The 23,362-nt window shown below is 23.9% G+C and overlaps 1 protein-coding gene across 2 annotated transcripts in view; it reads right to left on the minus strand.

Moving 5' to 3' along the window:
* Positions 1-23,362, minus strand: part of LOC112601508 — an 86,137-nt gene that overhangs the window by 38,603 nt on the left and 24,172 nt on the right. For both annotated transcript variants that reach the window (XM_025349170.1, XM_025349169.1), the window contains exon 3: positions 4,194-4,368. In XM_025349170.1, coding sequence (XP_025204955.1) covers positions 4,194-4,368 — 175 coding nt within the window. The remainder of the gene's footprint in view (positions 1-4,193; positions 4,369-23,362) is intronic.

Here is a 23,362-nt window from a genome sequence, read left to right on the forward strand (position 1 = left end):
GTGAATGTTTTATCGTTGAAAAAATGCTTCAATCTTTAACTTCAAAAAAGGTTTTTGACAGTAAATTGGATCTAATAAGTACTTTTGATGGATGGAAATTTTAATGCGAAATTAATTTTAGGTAAAATTAGTCCTTACTATCAAAAGATAATATATATTTGTTTGTTATAAAGCAACTCAAGAAAAACGTGAATGCTAATTACACTTCTACGTTTGAATTATTTACGAAACGGTATAGCAGCACAACAAAGTATTTGTGCACAATAATATATTATAAAGTTATGTTTATAAATTGGTATTTATTAATTATAACTATTTTTAAAATACTTTATAATCGAAATTTATAATCTATAAAAAATATCAACAAGTATCGTCATATGTATTTAAGAGAATATTAACAAAATACTTATATATAAATATAAAAATTAGTTAAAAAAATAATAATCCAAGTAAAATGTCGAATAAACTTCAAATCTTTGTATAGATAATAATATATTACCAAAATATTATTCCCGAAATTTATTCTACTTTTAAAGCTATGGTTCTTAAATTATGACCACGAGAGTGATCCCTAGATCACTTTAGTAATCTATAGAAGTACCTATACTTCGCGGACATATACTATTTAGATATTAATTGCATTATAGTACTAGTCATTATTTATGATTTTTTTTTCTTAATTTAATAAAAAATAAATTAAGGGTCTTAATTTTTGAGGATCCTTAGATATTTTTGCAACTTAATGGCCCCGTAAAAAAAGTTTGAGAACTACTGTTTATCATCAAAAATTATTTAGTTATAAATTTATTGCCAAAAGAAATTTAAAGAAAATTTAAATGAGATATAAACTCAGCTACAGTTAAACATTCTCAATAGTCTCAATATAATTATCATTCATTTCTCTATCCTTCGCTAAAATATCAATTAGACTTTTAATAACCAGTAGCTATCACAAGTATTTCTCACAAGTGTAGTTTTTTTTTCATGATAAATTTTGATTTTTAATTTTTACTTAATACACAAAAGTAAACATAATGAAATTTTAACTAATTTACGTATTAATACTAAAATATTCATAGTAGGTTATATGAATGTGATGAAACTAATAATACATTAAAATTATTATTTTTTTTTTTTTTAACTATAAATATTTAAACCAACAGAAAAGTTTAAATGTAAACTTCGTTAAATATATACTTAATATTATATGTTTTAATTTAACTATTATTATTATACAATTGTTTTTGTTATTTTTCTCGTGAAAGAGAAAAATTAAAAAAGAAAAAACTAAAAACTAAAAACTTGCTAAAATTCTTAAGTTTATGATTTATCTTTACGCTTTGACAATAACACAAATTACAAATATTTTAACAATGAATTATTACATCTACACGACTATATACTACACTTTAAGAGTTCTTGTTTTTGTAACTAAGAATACAATCTATGTACAATACTTTTTTTACATAAGCTAAATTTTGTTTTCTGTTTCTGTTAAGTATCAATTTTAGATTTTAAGCAGAACGTTAAATATATTTGTTAATAGTGGTTTTTTTATTTTTTTATTTTTATATAATTTTATGAGTGGTAAAAAAAATCCCAATTATTTTACATAATGATTTGATTGTATTAATGTAGTCAATGAAGTACTTTATAAAATGTATTATTTACAATAGTAAATAACACAGTAGTAGATATTAAGTTATAACAATAACCTTGTAGAGCAGTCAAAAATATGTTTTATGGATAGTTTAACCAAGTTTAATCATAATTATTTGATAAAATTATTTAAATGCTAATGTAAGTAAAAATTGATAAATATTTTATTTACCTAATTTCTGGCTTTTAATATTTAAAAAAAAAAAAAAAAAAAAATTTATCTACAACATAATAATGGTACTAGTCATGAGAGAATATATTTTATAAAATATTTTTTCTGTTTTAATTTTTTTTTTATTATTTAACATATTTCTACAATTTATTTTTGTTCACGGCTATTGAAAACTTAAGAATACGGTCATATTAAAATCTACTTCATACTCATTACTGTTTTTTTTTTTCTCACAACTACTGTTTTTTAAATAATTATTGACCACCATTTAACTCAAAACCACCGTCTTGCTCTCGGCTATTATTTCTCTCGCGCTATAATTTATTTGTTTATCACATATTATTTGAACGTGAATTTCAGATCGGTGTAATTATAGGATAGTCGTGAAAATATATATGCCACGTATTTATAATCTATGAATTAGTTGCGTAATTACTTAATATAAGCTTATGCAAAACAAAATATTTATCAAGTTACGATAGTTAGAACTATTAACAGATTACCAATGAAAAACTTTTCATATTATTTAAAGTGCTGATAAATCATCATGTTGACTCAGCTTTTATTCAATATTTCTGTAGTAAGTAGTGCCAATACAACGATTTTATTATACTATATACCCAGTTCATAGATATGCTAAAAAAATCAAAAATAACACTGTTTAATAAAAATAAATATCTACAATATTATCTATATTGTAAAATTAAAAATCTACCAAAACCGAAAACGCACTTGCGGATTTGTATTGGGAGACATGACACCATCATTAGTTATTTTTTACTTACGAGTATAATGATTTATCAAAATAAAATACAAGGTTATACTTAAACATTAGGAATACTGTATACTTCGTTGATCAAATTTATGTTTCGATGGTGATAAAAAAAATAAATTATTGTATATATAAATCATAGTCCTAAAAAATCCAAAATAAGATGTCTACGATTGTGCAAACAGATATTTACATGATAATAACAAATGTATAAATCAATCTGTCAACCCATTTCAATTGTCAACTATATACTTTATACTCATATTGATTGATCTGAAATTGATGCGTTTCAAGTGATTTTCGAGCGGAATAAATAAATTCATTATTCAATTTCATGTTTTAGTATACAGTAGGTATAGCTTTATTGATTTCGCGAGTAAAATCTGATAGATGACTAAAAAAATTTGAAAATTTTGAAAAACACCTACATGACGAAAAAATGAATAACGTACTTATTGCTTTGATAATTTAACAATCAAAATTTTATTGATGAGAACGAACAAATATACAGACACTAGCATTAGTCTCGAAAATTAAAACTTGTATTTTATTTTAGACACATAACATACAAATTACATTGGTACGCACTAAATTACATATAGTTTCAGGGTATCTACTATAGGTACATCGGTATCCTATGTGAGTATTATGTATTTACCTTTTTGATAATTATAACAGTCGTATAAAAAATTAATATAAATATTTTTATCATAAATATTATTTGACCTGAAAGAATTCAAATAAAAAAACTTATCCTTTATGAGCATACGAACATACCATTTACATTTTTCAATAAGATGTTTATTTAAAAAAAAAAATGTTTGTAATCAATGAAGATTATTTATTTATTTTTTATCTAACATTGTTATATTTTAAGAATAATTTATCTAGCTATATTTTTATGTAATTTTTATACTATATAGTTCGCGGAATTATCATGGTTGGCGAGGTAAGGTAATAAAACAACATTAATATTGTTTTGATATTAGATTTACATATTTCGTTTACAGTTGGCATTTAAATTATTAAAATATATTATTTATTTATTATAATAACAAATATGTATCATGAAATACTATTTCTGGTTGATTTCTACTACAATATAATACGATATTTAGAGAGTATTATAGATAGGTACTTTTTAAATTATTTGTATAATTTATAAGCTTGAGTTCATTAAACTATTAGTAAAAATTCTCTACAATTAAAAAAATGTATTACTATTCTTATTATGTATAAACTGAAACGGTATAGCTGCATCAAGATATGCGCGTTCCCATACAAACATACAATCGGTGTCTATGTATAGTATATGCATTATATATATATGTGTGTGTGTGTGTTATCATTATTATCACTCACTAAAGCATACAATTTAATTTTTCAAATAAAGTAGTTTCATATTCAATACCTCTTTTGATATTATTTATTAGATTTGAATATCAATAATATTATATCAGATTGTTGATGAACCCCAATTTTTATGAAAATTATTATATTTAATATTGTTAACAATCTATAGTCATAGTATATCTATATGCATACAAATCAATACGCACACACAATATATATATATATTCAGCTACTCACCTAAACGTTAAATATTTATGCGATTGTTGATCGGCCGTCGTCGCCGACCAGTCAAACTTCAGGAGATTGCATCCACCGTCAGCGTCCGATTGACCTCCCCGAGCCAATAGTCTGCCATTCATAGTGATCGTATAATTGTACAACGTCGAGGCGGCAACCGAGCAGTTCACCCTAACTGCAAAACAGAAACAATACGATAATAATCTAATGATTTTATTTGCTTTGGTGCACGATGTATACAAATGGCAACAGTTTAATAATATATAGGAATTTTAATGGCGTTGGGAATACGATGCTAGATAACATTGCATGAGTATACGCGTGTTTGTTAAGCGTATTATACTTAACATATATTCGCGTAAAACCTACGCATTATACTAAGTTACTATACTCAACGCCGAATCGCATTGTATTGCGTGAAATGGTCACAGTTTTTCTGGTCCATTTCGCGAAACTACCGAGTCACTCGTGCAATATTCATGAAACGGCCGAAAAATAACTACTTCATAGATAGTTCTATTGCCACACAAACGAAATGGGCAATTCTAAACAGCTGTATTATTCTGTCCAGTGGTGCAGATGCATCAACTAACTACATTATTCATACCATTATATTATGTGATATTTTATATTTTTAGGACCGATATTTAAAATATACTTGGAGTGTTGTTTAATATGTAAATATATTTAACTAAGAAATGTTTTTGAACCTACATGATGTTTGTCGTATATAACACAACACAATATAATATTCATTTAACATATCATAACAATATTCTGATTTTAAAATAAATAATGACTATGATAAATTCTGATTAATTTATTCAATAAAAATATTTAAATTCAATGATTATTACATTTATATTAAAAACTACCATACCAAAGCATATTCACTTTCACGATCTTACACACACCGTGGGTTTAAATATACATAACCCTTGTTTATTTATTTATTTAAAACATCTTTCAATTTGTACGCCATACCAGCCAACAAAAGGAAGAAAAATTTTCATTTTTTTTGTAGAACCTTCCAAATATTATAATTTAAAAGACATAATATTGAACTTTATTGTTCAACAAAACAAAAAAACTTTGATAGTAACTCATCAAAAATATAGTTCACGCCGATTTTCCTGGTAAACAATATTTTTCATATTACATATAATTAAGGTTAATGAGAAGAAAACTCTTTGAAAAGTAATTGTACATTTCGTTCAATTTTAATAAAGGTATGCTTCTCAGTATTGTCATAAATAAATATACATAATATTTATCACATATAACAAACATAATATTATGCAGTAATATACTATAAAACCTCTGTACAAAATACTGTACTAATCATTGCCTTCAAATTGAAGTATGTTATTATATTATACAAATTCTGTTTTTAATATAATTGACAATCAAAAAACAATATAAATTATCGCATGGAAAAAAAAATTAACTCCACAGAAAAATATACATGGTATGTAAATCTAAATATTTGAAACATAATCTTCAACTTAACACAAAAACTTCAAAATATCGAGATTTGAATAAATACATAAATAAAGGATATTATAATGAGGACAGGCTTTCTCGGTAAACATCCTTAATAAAGTTCTAAAACTAAGTTTACCTACATAATATCGTTTTGCAGTCGCGCCATCGTGAACTTAGAATTAAATTATGAATTAATGTTGCTGTCTGACACAAGTATAGCGTTGACACAATGTACAAAAAAAAGTATGTTCCGTGAATTAGGCGATTTCGCGTCAGGAATGTAACGCATTGTGCGAGTAGGTAAAAGATACTTTGTGATTTCTGCAAGGGACCCTGGGGGGCGAGATGATAGTAAAGATACGCACGATAAATCAGTATATTTTCTCGGGAAAACAGACGGCGCCGAAAATCTTGTAACAGAACAAAACAAAAATTATATACATATATATATATATATATATATATATATATGTATACATTACCAAAGAATAACGGTTGTTTTGGCGTCAACATCCGGAAAAGCAAAACAATTTGTCATCCGGCCGGCGAAGGAAACGACGCACGGAGCACAGCTGTAGTAACATAGTATAATTCTTTCGATGAAATATTAAAGCCCAAGATTCTTTCCTCTCACCCTATCTCGATACACACAACCATTATCTGTCTCTATCCAACTTTCACCGGTCAATTTTAGGTTGAACTTAAACAACCATTGTGGCATTAATACATTAATAACCAGTATAAAGCGATAGTACGAATAGTTGTTATTAATTAATACAAATAATACTGCCAACTAGTACCCTACCATAACAGTTTTCGACAAACATATTCGTAGTACCTATACTCAATTATAATGCTACGCAGTATTAATATTATTTTAATGTACATATGCTCGTGAAATGAAAATTCACTTGTGGTGACACCGACCAGTGAATATCGATCAACGGGCGGCGTTTATAGCAAACAGCTATATTATGATATGATATGTATATAAGTAGGCGCTTACGACGCAGTCGCCGTGTCAGGGGTGGTTCTTGATAAGTCTCAACGTAAAGGGGTTAAAAATATTTAGCATTTACATGCACACATCACATTTTACGTTGATATAGACTCATGAAAAGTGGTTTTCTATGCTTTAGACTTTATACTTATAACGCCTGTATGAAATAATTTTATTTTTTAATAACTATGATGACTATTTTAGAACTGCTACGTATTTATACCATCCATGAAAGAGGGGAGGACGATCAAACCATCGTAAACACCACTCCACCGTTCACGATTGTTGATATTTAATAGTGGAACCTCCTGGTAATATTATTACGTTATCGAATTATTTAGACGACGGCTCTATTTAAACGGGTCGGGTTCGATACGAGGAACTCGAATTCGGACGAGTGCCATTAAAATGTCAACGTGTTATATATTATTATTATTATCATGGTACGTCCAAATCGAATTATATACCTCTTTTTCACCCGTGCTCTGTATATGCATATAAACATACATACCACTATTTCGTTGACACTATTTGTTTTGTTTACTGTAACAAACTGTGTGTACTTACATAACATTATAGTATAAAATATACATACATTATCTATTTAAATTAAGTACGCATAATTATAATATTATACATTCAAAGCTGCGGCGTTTCAGTGTTTTGTAAATATTATCAAGATTATTGGACCCGGTGGTGAGTTCGAGTACACGCCGTTTGATTATTTAAATAATAATATCAACAATGTTTTAATTTGGATATTTTACTATCACGTATATATATATATATATAATATATATTTATATTATGGGTACTAAAATATTACTACTACCAGCCACAAGTACTATGACTTCTATCGCCTTCATCTACTCTATAAGCGTAAGTGTATATATGTGTTTCTGTGTGTGTGTATGTTTTTAACCATAAAAGGTCAAGTGTAAATTATAAGGAAGGAGAGAGCCGTTGTTTATAAGTACATACATTGGTAGTGAACAACAACGGAGGCGCGTTTACAAATACTAGTCCTACTAACCCCCAGCCATTTGTATATGCGCAAACATGAAGAGTGTATAATACTCTAACTACTGGTTTCCCATTTACGTACCAAAGAAGCTTTTGTGTTATGAAACTTTCTAGAAAATACTTTCAATTCACGATGAAAACAAATTAGTACAAAATACTATTTCAAAAAAACATTTTCATTTTGTCGTATACACGCTTTCGTTTACCGAGATTCTCGTAAATAATAATAAAATGTGTCCACATTTTTACTGTTTACCACAACGATATTATAATATAGAATAATATTAATAACTCAGAACTTGGCACAATAATATTATATCGTATATTATTATCAACTCGACCAGTCACCACTAAAAAGTGTTATTATGTTAAACAGTAAAATAATAATAGTGTGTCATAATTTTTCAGTTGGTTGGACTATCGTGTTTTTAATTCTTTCGAAACGACACGAAAAGCGCCTGTATTTTATTCCGTGTTTATAAATCACTGTTTTAAAACAAATTATTATTCAAATTAACTACCACAAATTAATTATTTATGCCATGAATATATACACCTATAATCGTATAATATACAATATATATATGGTAAATTATATTATATTAATGAACTTTTTATATAATTATTATTTAAAAAGTACCTACATTGTATACACCAACTTGGTTCTTAAAAAACAATACTGAAAATATTTGAAAATACGTTAGCATATTTTATATTATTTTATATTTACAAAATTACTGCATATATATAATCACTATAAATTACAGTAATTATGGTAATTAGTACGATTTAAAAATATAAAATAGTAAAAAGTTAAAAATTTTCTTTTTTATGGTTTACGAATTTCTTTCAAACATTTTTTATTATTAATTTTAAATATTTAAAAAGAAAAAGTTTTTGAAATACGTTTGCTTTTGGATTAAAATATTAAACAACAGCTTCACTTAGCGATTAACTTTGCACAAAGAGAAGCATTGTCTAAACAGTAAACACTATACAGTCTAAAACCAACAGCAGTAAAAAAAAAAAAAAACTATTGCATATAAAATAACATTGAAAATGTTCATGTATTATAATTAATATATTATTTTATAATAATTTCTCAAGATAATTATTTTTTCGGAGAATAATGTTAATCTTTACAACAATTAAAACTCAATCGCAATTATTTTATAAGTACTTTGTTTATATTCTTATCGTTAGTTACATGTTGGAGTAACACACATTAGTAAGTTCTATCTATTTATTTGTCATGACATATTAACACGCATCGTAGTATACCTCAAAATTAAATATATTATACAACTATGACGTATATGTTTGTATAAGAATGATATTATCATTCAAAGAAAACGACATAATAATATATTGAATTTTATATTTAATTAAATCGATGATAGAGTGTGTTAATGTGTTATGCCAATAAATTTTATTATTAAAAATATGACTTTTCTTATACCTCTGACAAATAGAAAATATTTTTTCTATTGTCATTTTATCATTCAACCTGTGATTGTAACGTAACGGCAAGTATAAAATATTATGAATTATATTATTCATCAATTATTTCTATTTGACATTTTAAGCTATTATTAAATACATTTTTTTTCCTGAATTTGTATGGAGCTCAGGGTCATCATGAAAAAGAAAAATGTATACGATCATGACTAAAAAATATTTTCTATTAGCTTTTTATACCTTATACATACTTATTCCCAGTTTGTTAATATAAAATGAATAGTAAACTATTTTAGGAATATTGCCTCGTACTGAGAATTTTTAATACTTTCAAATATGTTTTCAAATAATTCACGCATTGAGAAAATTTCCACGAACAAATAAGTAGTATTCAACGTCTGCTAACTACACGTTATCACTCAAAAAAAATAGTCGATTAACCAACATGTATTACATGATGCACAGTAAATGATAATTATTTATTCGAATATCATAATTGGTTCAGCGGTTGAATAAATATATGTACCTATTTTTTAATTACTAACCAGTCACAATACTATGCATATTAATATGATACTTGGTCACCGTATAAATATAGTGCAAAATTGTTGCAGTTCTATTTTTGTAAATATAATATATTACACACACCTATAGCTTGCATATGCAGTAACAGAAGCATAGATGGTAATAAGAAAAACGTATTACTCGCTACACGCTACAATAATATACTTTGTATAGAATAATACTTCGAGTTATGGTTAGAAAATAAAATTATATCTACTATATGTAGAAAATACAAGTAACCATTTTATTTTATAAAAATGTTATTTTTAAAAATAATGTAAACCGTATTTCTGATGAGAATTAATAATATTATACAAAATTAATTTTAAATAGTTAATATACTTTTATCTAAATGAAATATATTTTCATTGTTATTTTTATATTCAAAATTATTTACAAGAAGCATTAAATATTTTATAATAAATTATATTAGATAAACTCGTATTGATACTCTGATATACCTTTATTAAAAGGTATATATCTATAAAACATTGTAAAAAAAATGTATATTATTTTAGTGTAAATACAAAAAAAAATAAAAAATATTTTAATTATAAATAGGCTTTTATAAGTTGTAAACATAAGAAATAATATAATCAAGAAGGAAAATTAAATTAAAAAAATATGTACAAGGCCGTTCACTATAAAATTTATACTTTTTTTTGTATATGATAATGGTTATCTATTATAATATATTTACTTCGTTCAATTAAAATATCCAGATATTTACATATCAATCAAGTAAGTTTTTTTTTTTTTAATAAGTCAACAACAAATTATTTAAATTAAATAAACTGAAAAAAAAGAAAATCATCCATCAAAATTTAGAATATACTATGGTATGGACACCTGGATTATTATAAAGTGAAAAAAATATATAAAGTGTAATCATTAAATTGTATTAAGATGTAATATTAATTCTAAAGTTTAATACAAAGTTTTAAGATCAGAATGATTAATGTAGGTACTCTATAATACATTAAATATTATTAATAAATATTTTTTGAGGCTTTTTAAAGTGTTAAGACAAATAACAAATTTTGTTAAAATATTTAGACTCTTGCAAACTAGATGAATTCGTAAATATAATTCATTACAAGTTATTAGAGTATAGTTAAGACGTAGATACCATTTTTCTGTTTTATTTTATATATTAATGTGCCGTGAAATATTTATAGATATATCACGATTATAGTGATCGGAACATTTATTTACTATAACATAATAATAAAAAGATAGATATAGGTACTATATTTTGTTATTTTATGCCAAATATTTATTGTAATGAAAAATGTATAGCGACCATAACATAATTATAAACTACTAGTGCAAAATAAATAATAATATTATCAACTTTGCCCTAAATGAGTAAATTAATATAGATTAAATATGTTAATCCTGCTAAAATGGCAAAAACTTTACCATAATGGTAAAAATTAAGTAGATACCTGTGTAATATATAAAAACTAATTAAAGTAAAATTGTTTTTAAAGCATATGTGTATGTTTGTATAGTTGATAAGTAAAATAATTATTTTTATACAGTAAATGTAAGTATAAATCACAGTAATAATTATGGATTATGAATAATGTATATTGCGATAAAATAAAGCAACATGCAGTTCTTAAACGCGTTCGTAATCTTAATTTAAATATGTATAATGTAACCTATATATTTATATCAAACAAAATGTAAACATTAAATTATTATTATTTTTTTTTTTTTTAATACCTGATAACACTATTTATATTAAAGATTTTTATTTCTATTCATTTATTCTATCATAATACTATACTATCTCCATAGTTTCTTAGGTCTATGAATATATCTCCCGGGTACGGTTTAAAATAATATTAATAGAAAGTTATAAACATAGTACCTTAATAATTCCTACGGTCGAGCAGACAACTTATAATTATATTGAAACTAAATGCAACTATAAAATTCAAAATTATAAGAAGCTGTATTTCATAATTTAACTTTTTAAACATTTATTTTCAGGGTTGTTTTTTTATTGTTATTATAATACTATTAAGTACTTAATTTCAAATAAAAGGTTAGAAAATGAGTACCGTTTTTCTGTATATTAAATGTCAAGTGGGTCACTAATTTAGTTGTGCTAAATTTGAATTCAATAATAAACCATTGTGTACAAAAAAATGATTATTAGCAGAAACTGTCTATACAAAAAAAGAAAATAATATATCATGTTAAAATCAATTTATTCATCGCTTCTCCCAGAATCTAAAATAAACACTATTCCCTTCTACCATATAACGAAATATTTTAACTACCATTGAATTATTATACACAAAAAACAATACTGTTCGTAGATGGTATATCAGCTTCTAATTTATTCTAAAATATTTTACGTAAAAACTTTTGTTATATTTAAGTTATCATTAGTATTTTTTTAATTCTATTAATTGATATAGTTTTTTTCTAAAAGTACAAGTATATTACTTGTAGAACTATCTTAAATACCAATTAGATAAAATCTTCTAACAGAAACTACTTCAATATTGTAGATCGGAGTAATAAATAACATTTTGCTCCATAACACGATAACAAAAAAATAAACACATCAATGTTAAAACTAAACCATTCATCGATTTCTTCAGAATCAAACATGCATGAACATTTTCTAGTCCAATCACTTAAATAATATATACAATATTAAACGACACTTTAATAATTATGATCATAATAGTTCACTATTAATATGAAAGGGAATCTTCGAAATAAAATGTTTGACCTATCTTAAATTATTTTTATTTTTATTTTCTATTCTCATTATTTTTTCTTTTTTGTATTATAAAAATTATTGTATAGATTTATATTATGATCACGTATTTTACTCTTAACGAGTTTACTAATAATTATTATGTAAAATAGTTTAAAGTAACTTATATGTACTGATTTATGAGTTCGGAGTTGTTTTCAATAAATAATTTCAATAAATTAATACTTACTACTTTTTTTATATCAATCGAGATCACTCCTTACCTTTCTAGTTATTTCATAAATGGTCTAATTTTCCGTATATTTTGGTTTAGATACATCACAATCAAGATTAAAATAATTTTATAGTATAGCTAGTATGAGATCTATATAATTATAATTTTTGTTTACTACAATGTAATCAGTGCAGATGAAATACTATTGTAATTTATAAATTATTATACATTCTAAAACAATAAATATAACATACAAGTATTTTTGGAATTTATTGAAAACATGTATTATTGTTGTTGACATTTTCTAGGCGCTAATATGTTGTTAGAGAGGACCATGTATTTATTATTATTATTTTATAATTTAGGTCCCGGTTGTGGGTATTCAAATTAAACAATGTAATATATCGTTACTTCATATTATTATTTATGAAACAGCCATTATAAACTGTAGTTTATTGTTTTGACTATTATATGTATATAATATATTTTATCGGTTTCAACAATAACAAAATATGTTTGGCCAAGTTTACGGTTGATGCTGGTAGCAGGTGAATGCCAGCTTGTCATACTATCTGTATCTTAAAATTACATATTACTTTTAACAACAAGCACTTAAAAGATATATTTAAATATTATGTTACTAAATTACTATTTTAATTCGTATGAAAATATGTTTTAACAATAATTGGATTATATATGATTTTAAAATATAATCTTTAAATTTTAATCTATTTTATCAAGATAGTATTAATAGTTTATTTTAAAAGTTTATTGTTGGAAGCTCATATCATGAAGCTCAGTGGACGTTCGATAAAACAAAATGTGATCCATAAAAGATGTAAAAATATTTGGTAAATAGAATTACTGTAGTAATGTCTTACTAAACTGTCTAAACTATAAAAATCTAAAAACATAAAATTGTCTAAGAAATATTGTTTATCTTAAAGTTAAAACCACAGTATATTGTACTTGTTACAATATAATATGGTAATAATTAAAACCAAGTATAAAACTAAATTATTTATAATGTACCACAACATTAACGTATAATGAATAAAAATAATGATAATAGCCATATTAGAATGGCAATAAATAATGGAAATTTAATTATTAATAAAATATTTACTGTCCATAAATAGTTGAAGCCTTGCAGACTGCAGTCATCATTAAATTTAAGTTAATTTTGTTTAAAAGTACAATTTTACAATAAATTATTATAACCAAATTATATAAACTAGTACAAAATAGTATTTTTTTTTTTATTTTTTTTTTTTTTTTAACTGGTATTAAAAGAAAAATGTTCATAATGGATGAGATAATTTTCTGAGCTTTTAAATTTCTAACAGATCAAGGAAACTTTAGGTTTATGTATTATATAATATTTTTAAATTAGTTTTACAGTAATTTCGTTTACTTAGCATTAAATTTTCAAGACTAAATCTAATCCAAAAGTTTTGTGTCGGAGCAAGTGATAAAAATTATGACCACTGTAATCCAAATTTAACTATACTATGCGCTATAATTAACGAAAATTATATTTTATAACTATGCCTCATAGTACATTGTCTATATTCATGTGAAAATTTCTGACCTCAGTATTATTTCTAAATTTTTGCATACAAATTTAAATTTAAATTAATTTCAACTTCAATAAAAATTACTTTTATTCTAAGTCAAACGATTATCAAAAAAATGTAGGTATATTTTAATATGCTTAAACAAACTACTTAATAATACAATATACTACACAATAGTCAATATTACATATTAGGTATTGCAAAAATATATTATGTTTTTTCATAAAAATTTTAAATAGTTATTATTACGTAAATAAGAAGTTTGTGTGCTTACATTAAAACCAGACTTATTTATACCATATGATTATGTGGCTCTTTAAAAATGTCTCATTTTAAATGAGTTTTTTTAGTACTTATTATTATTATTTTTATGTATACGTATATATTGAGATTTATTCTTCATTCAGATAACAACAGACAGGCCTTAGTTATTTATACAGTTATTATACAAAAAATATTCATAATAATTAAAAATGTATTACCTATAGGATAATTAATATTTTTTTATTGTGGAAGTTACTAAACAAATATGAATAATTTACATAACAATTCATATGTTTATCTGCTTCGATGTAATTTAACATTGTGCATACATTTTATCTTTTAAATGGTAGATAAATATATGTTTAGCTACACCATAATATAAGTTATATATTAAATATTTAAATGTACCTATATAATTTTGTTTTTTGATTAATAAATAACGTGATATATGATTCAATTTATATTTATTTTTCATATTTTTGACATTTTAGTATTATGTCTAACGAAAGAATAATGCAAAATCTTAAAAAAAGAATGATAAATCATATTTATATGTCTAGACTAAATTGACAGTGGAGCCATAAAAACGAGTTCTTCTTAACCTTTATATATTACGATAAACATGAAATGTGTATGAAGTTGTTTAAATTTTTGTTAAATTTTAAGTGTGAACAATTTAACATAATCCATTAGTATGTTAGATGGATGGTGTTAAGATGTCTATATAAATATGATATTGCTGTGTGCATTTTTATTTTATTTTTTTACAGTCAATTTGTTTAAAAACTTTTTAAATGATTAAAACCCTTTATCGGTGTTACCAGACTTTTTTAACACTTAAAATACAATCATATTATTATTTATACTAGAACAACGAATTAGTGATAAAAACATTGGATATATATGTAGTGTTATCATACATGGAAGGATCTGAATCTAGTTTTATAACAGGATAACAAATAAATTTAATGTGTGGTTTTATCGAATACATATCCAAGAAAAAAGGTTAATAATAAACGTTATTTTGAATCTGTTAATTACTCGTTTCACTGTCACGGTCTCCGAGTTATCGAATTTCTTTGAAACGTAACTACGCTATTATGTATACTAATTTTATTAAAGTAATTTAATTGTATCGTATGTTTATTATTTTATTTGTTTGGGAATAAGCATACGAGCTGTAAACATTAATTGTATATTAGATGGTATTAATTAAATAACTGATTATTCATATTTTATAGGATTATAAATCCAACAAATAAATACTGTCCGTCCTTGATCGTATTAATGTTATCATGTTAAAAACAAACAAAAAAACAATATAGATCTTAACATTATTAATCTTATCCAATATTCAGTTAATTTTTCAACTTAAAAATGTACGTACACACAATTCGTGAGTATACTAAAAAATTTATATTAAAACATAAATAATACAAATATAATTTATACTCTCTCAATATAATTTGAATCTAATGGTCGATAAATATATTATAATAAAGTTTCTAAAGAATAAAAAAATTACGATGTTAAAAGTTTTCAAACAATTATTCCTATTATGACATATATTAAATAATTGATTATAAGCCAATTATAATAATATATTCATATTTTAACACGACCATTAAGTTTTAAAGAAAAATAATTATAGCTAACAGTTTTTTTTTTTTTTTATAGGTAACCATTTAATTTTTTCTATCAAACTTAACGATTTTTAATTAAAATTATTTTCGAAAACAATGTTTGTCTCTAAACTAATTAGTTTATAATTTATTTACTTTCAAGTTACCAAGTTCCTCAAAAATTTGCTTACTAACAACTTACGTAATTTGTTTAATCAAGTCATTTTTAATAGCCGTGATTTAATTCTATTCATTTTTTTAAATATAAATATTATTAAAATTATATTATTCTATCTGTGCAATAATACTATACTATTCTAAATTATTTTAGATCTGTATACTTTTTTTATAAATTATTTAAAAAAAATTATTATACCCAGGACGAGTTACATTTTTTAATAGTTTTTCATCTTATAAGTGTTTGATAATTTTTTTTTGATAAAAAGTTAAAATTTTAGATATTTTAAATAATTTATTTGTTTCTCTGAATTAACATCAAAAATAAACGAAAAAATTGCCGTGATCAGACGTGTGTTGTAGCAACAGATGGCTGTAATGACATTACACGAAGGACGCATATTATATTATAGGATCGACCTATAAGAATGTAAGTACATAAAAACACAAAACGTGGGACGCATACATATAGGCATTGTAGGTCGATAAACCTATATGAAAAACACAACTTTTATGTATTATTTATTTTTACCAGTTTTTAAAATTACAAAACTGATGGGCAATCACGCATAACAGTACCTCTGTTCTAAAAAAAACATGGAGCTAAGACGTCTTTGTGTATGTTTGTTTATGAGAAGAGAGTATAATAAGAAAAAGAAAGAAAGATAGGTAAAAAGAAAGAGAGATTTAAAGGTAGCTTTGAGCATTGTGTACAGCGTTATTCTCCGCTTTCAACAATAGAAACTCGATTCTCGAGAGAGGGATTTATAATCTAATAAATAAATATAAAATATATTAAAACGTACGAGTATCAATTTAAGTGTAATATTCAAATAAACTATATCATATTAGGTATGTTATGTTTGAAAAAAAAAACCACACATCACGTGGCCCTAATTCTACAGAATTAAAACTTCAGTTGAAGTTATACACAACAATTCAGCATGATGCTTGAAGAGCTGTGTACTCTAAAATCAATATTTTCTCATTTTAAATTGTTTTAAATTTATCTTTGGCACAAATTCTGTAATTAGCTTTCTATCATTCTGCTAAACAGTAAACAGTTAAACTCTATTATTAATAAGACACGTCCAAAAATCATTAAAAATATATTAAAGTATAAACGAATTATAAAATTTGTACAACAGTTGAAAAATTAAAAACAGTAGAAAAACTAAAAATATTGAAAATTTTCCGTATTATATTAAACCAAATTAGATTCGAAATCTTGATCAAAAGCCAAATATTTTATCTGTACAGAATAGTTTAATTAAATAGTTAATCTATAAAACGTAGTTAAAAATTTCTTAACTTGTTACTTATATATTTTACTGACCATCTCCTACATATGCTAAAATTTTACAAGTAAATTCTCATATAAAACATTTTTTTTTAAATGTTTTTTAACTTGTGAATCTAGAAAGGTCACAATATTTTACTTTATTAACCTTAGATAATTTAGAATTATTTACATTTACATAAACTAAAATTAATCTTTATCCACAGAGTTACAGAGTTTACATAAACTATATACTTATTATAATTTATTTAAGCAATTAATCGTTTTAAATACTATTTTAATAATTCTGAGCCATTATATAAAAATACTGAACATTTATAGTAATAATATGAATTATTTATGAGCTAACATCTATAAATTTCACATTTCAATACAAACTTCAAAATAGAACAAATTGTAATATTATTGTATTTTTATTTTATAATAATAAAAATAAATATTTTCAAATTAAAATATAAATATCAATTACCTAACTATAATTATAGTTATAGATAGTTAATACTTGTTTTATATTAGAATAATAACATACAAAAATAGATTTTTTTTAAGACAAGCAAATGAGTATCCCTCTGCTGTACAGTAGGTATCAAATTGGTCACTGTAATGAATGTGTTAACTTTGAACTCAGTAATATATCATTATATGAAGAAAAAAATGATTTTGAGCAGAGACTGTCTATCTACATAAGTATATTTCATGTTTTGTTTTTTTTTTTTTATATTATTAGGAAAGTAATTTACTTTACTATTAGTAATAAAGTAGATTTAATTAATTTTTATTGAAAAAATAGCATTTGAAAATAAAATTGTTTAAAATTTAATAATATAGTAAAAATATTACAAAATATGATTTTTGAATCACACTATCCACAAATAAATATATCAAATGTATCTAAAACTCAATAAAAAGAAACATACTTTTAGAATGGGCTAGGTGAAAAATGTCTAAAAGTTCAATAATATAATAAAAATGATGTAATAATAAACACAATCAATAAAAAAATATTTAGAAAACAATCTAGTCTGAGGCATATGAATACAGTCAAAGCAGACCTTGAAAAATATGTACCAAAATTAAGTTTAGAGGCAAACAAAGATAGAAAAATATAGTATAAAATAGTGAAAGCAGCAATGGTCCTAAATGTACTATAAAAACTATAAAAAAATTTTATCTAAATTTATTTTTTATTAGCGTTTAAAGTTTAAATGTTGACAAACTTGGCTATTCACATTTTATAGGTCTTATCAAACAATTTTTTTATTTTTCTACATTTCAAAAACAAATAGCTATTGATAAAATATTATATGAAGTTGTTGAGAAATGAATAAAATAATCATAAAATAAAATGTATATGGATATAAACTCCATCAACAACAACTCTGAAGCATATTTAAACATACGTCGGAATAATGATTAAGCGAAAACTATCATGGTATTTAGAAATATATTTTCTCAGTTAAATACTTATATATGTATGATTGCATAATTACTTATTTCTTATAGTTATAAAATATGAAATCAGCTTTAAATATAACGTTATATTTTAAATTCATCAAATAAGTAATAACTACAAAACTCTTAAGGTATAAACTCATGTATATTGTATTTAAAGAAAAAAAATTAAATTATAAATAAGAATAACATAAGAAAAACAAATGAGGATTGTTTTAACCATATATCTTAATGCAATATAACAATTGTGTTTTTATATTAATATAATCAAACATTCATACAATGAATATTTTTTTTTCTATTTTTTATTATTATTTAGTTATGCTATGATTATAAAGAGAATTTTCCAAGAAAACCTTATTTTAAAAGCAGTGCCTCGAGCCAAAAAGTTTAGGAAACTGCTAAGCTAAATAATATACTAAAATATTAGTTTAAATATTAATAAAATTATTAAATTAAATAGTTATAAAATATATTTTAATTAATAATACAATTTAAACCAACATGAGTGAACACTGTGTACGACATTTTATGAGTATACATAATTACTTTATAAAAAGTTTAACTCTACTATAATAATTTAAATTAAAATATATATAAATTAATTTTAGGAATTAATTTTTGAAGAGAAACTTAACTACTTTATTTATTACTGATAACTAATGCTTATTAATAATGGATTAGTTTTTACAAATTCGAATTAAAATACAGTCGACTCGTGATATACTTGCTTGGTATACCGAAAAGGTCGATACAACGATTGAAACGGTCATTCCATTTAAAATATGTTGATATATAGTACAAATATCTATGACACAAAATTACGATATTATAAACTTTTTTCGTGGTTCTTTGAAGTTCATTAAACCGCTAGTTGATTTTATTATCTTTATACATTTTCACAATCATAGATTACCTAATACACCATAATATTATAAAACGTTTAATATTGATGAAAAATTATTTATTAACTATTGAGTGTTAAATTGTCTGATTACTCAAAAATAAGTTAAAGATCTAAGTGAAACAGGGAAACTTAACATTCAATGACTTCAGTCATGAGATCCGAAACATGTGGTACACATAAGTCTTTTCTCTACCGTCATTTGTGGGTGATGGAGTCAGGTTTGACCGTGATTAATACGATTAATGTTTTTAGCATAATGAATAGATGGTATTCACGAGAATTTACAGGAGAGTTGACATTACCAAATAACTTCTGACGTGTATGTAATGACTAAATTCTTCGAACGAATTCTACCGAGAACCTATTTCGTTACAACAGCTATTGTCAAGGCCGTACCTGGGAGGGATAGGAGTTCACCTCAACTCAAAATTAATATTTGAATTTAATAATTATTTTAAAATTTAACGAAAAAAAAATGTTTGAAATGTGTAAGTTTCATTAATAAATATTAGTACTACAATATTATAAATTTTATGCTATATTATATTAGAATAATTAATAAAATTAGAACAATACAAATTTTTATCTTAGAACCCTCCCTCCTCCCCTAAAAATAATTTCCCGATACGGCCTTGGCTAGTGTGATTTATTTTTAATTAAATAAGACATTTTAACAAAGTATACAACATTGTGTACTTTTCAATGTGATTGTTGAGCATAGTTTGCGTCATGTACTGAGTGATTATTAATAATTATTTTTAATTTCCAAATTGTTTTCATTATGAACTAGTGCTTAGTTGGCTATAAAAAATATTCATGTTAAGGTTTCACAAATAACCTTTGTATCAACCATTCATCTACTCATCATATTGACTTGGTACTCATTCGATATTCGATGTTATGCATAAAATTTCTTGGAAAATTATTTTTTTTAGACATTTGTAATTAAAAATGTATGATAATATTAAAAATATTAACTTAAAAATCATAAATATATATTTTTTTAATTTTATTGTAAAATTATTTATAATTAATTTATGTAAAATTATCTAATAATTAAAACAAAAATATTTTCTAAAACTTTAATACTATTATTTAACATGAAAAATATTTACTATTAAATTATCTCCTTATACATTTTACACAACGAGAGAATCACGTCAATATCGATAGAAGTTTTTTCACGTGAAATTAGAATTACTTATATTTAAGTAAACCGAAATTGATGAACCGTAGTGACTAAATATTCAACACAGAGCTATAATATAAATTTTATTTGAATATAATTTATTTTTACAGTGAGTAAAATTTTAAACAAAATAATGTAAAACAGCATAATATATACCTATATATATATATAAAATTTCCATTCAAAAAATAACTAATGTTAATGTGACTTTCTTGATTTTTGCGCCCTACCAAATTTGTATCTGTGACGTATAAGCAATGTTCACCACTCTCCCATGTCGAACATTACAGCTTTAAACTCGAACTATACGTGATCAATGTCAAAATTGAATAGATAAAATACTATCGATAAGATCATACGACTATGCTGGGAGAATGTAATAGATTATCTATAAGTTATTAAATAATATGTTTTAAAGATTAAGTACATGAAATATACAAGATTTCGTTCTCAATAAACGAGTTTCACGATAATCTATACTATATACTGTAATAATATGCCGTAAAAGTCGTTCATATTCCAGCTTCTAAAGATAAGAGGACGTTGGGCGTGAATTCAGAAGAAAAATCACCGAAACCGAGGTTACATTGATAGCGTAACGGTTATAAACTCCCCTAATAATAATAATAATAATAATAATAATAATAATAATAATAATAAATAGCAAGTAGTTAGTTGATAGATTGTAGAGTTCCGACGTGGATTTATCGGTTTGAAATGTACGGTCTATTTAGATATATTTATCACACTATTACGAGTACACTGAAAAACTGTATAATAGAGATGAAAAACAGAGTATGTGAAATCGAAAGGTACGGCATGACAGAGAGAGATACCACTCGAGTCTAGTGTTTGTACTGGGAAAATTTATATCATCATCATTCATCATGTATTATTATTGCTATATGTAACATTATGTGAGTGCCTCAAAACATTACGTTCAATTGATAATATTTATCAATGTAACAAATTACATCTCCTTGTTTTTGGATTTTTTGGATCTTATTATCTAATGAGATGGTACAACACATTCAATATATCATAATAATCATTAGATGGTCGATTACCGTGTACGAAAATGGGAACGTATAAACGCAAAACATCAGACTCTAACAAGTATATTTGTAATGATTTTTTTTTTGCTAAGAAATATAGAGTAGAAATATTTAATTTTCAATTATTATTAACAGCTTTGTAATGTCAAGATACACCGGGATAATTTTTTTATTTTATAACATTTAATTTATTAAAAATAAAACAATAATTATTTGTTTATTTTCTGGAGTTTAATAAAGCTGCTGCATTTTATTCCATTACAAAAAATTGTAGTTTTATATTTTTTTATTGGAGAATTAAAGGTAAGAGATGATACCTACGTGATTTTATTAATATACATTTAGTTTTCTCGTGTATTTGTTTGTTTGTTTTTTTTTTCATTTATTTAATAAGTTTATTTGTTATTTATTATCTATATGATACGTGCTTGATAATTTTAAATAATTTGAATAAAATGATACTATCTAACATGAATTACTTACAAGATAAATTACACTTTTAAAATGTTTTAACATAGTCGTTTATACTTTATTAACTAAAACTGAAACAATGAGCAAAAAATAAAAAATAAAATTACTTAATTTTATCATAATGTTTCTAGTTGAACTAATTTTTCTAAAAACATTATTAGTATTTATTACATTAATATATATTTGTATTTTACTATATTATTATTATTAACTTTTAAGTTAATAACATATTACTTTAAATACTTTTTAACAGTGTCAATAAATTCATAGAATAAATAAATAATGTCTTTAAACTAATCTACATATTTTAAAATGTCATTACTAAAAGTCAAATTCATAATACATTTAAAAATTTCAAGTCCCCATAAACAATGTTTTTAAATTATAATGAAATAATGAACGTTATAATTGTTCATCATTAAAACATATGATTTTGTTCAAATACATAAAAAACCATTTTATTTATGAATTTTTTTATTTTTTATTCTCAATATGAACTATTTTTTAATTAGAACATTATATTGAAACTTTGTATTTTAGCTAAAAAAGTTGAAAATTTTATATTTTTTTACTACAAAAAACTTGTAGTTTGTACATATACACATACCTATACAAAAAATACACACACACACACACACACACACACACACACACACACACACACACAC

The sequence above is a fragment of the Melanaphis sacchari genome, unplaced genomic scaffold, assembly GCF_002803265.2.
Source record: "Melanaphis sacchari strain LSU unplaced genomic scaffold, SCAv2.0 Contig79_pilon_pilon, whole genome shotgun sequence".
Lineage (NCBI taxonomy): Eukaryota > Metazoa > Arthropoda > Insecta > Hemiptera > Aphididae > Melanaphis > Melanaphis sacchari.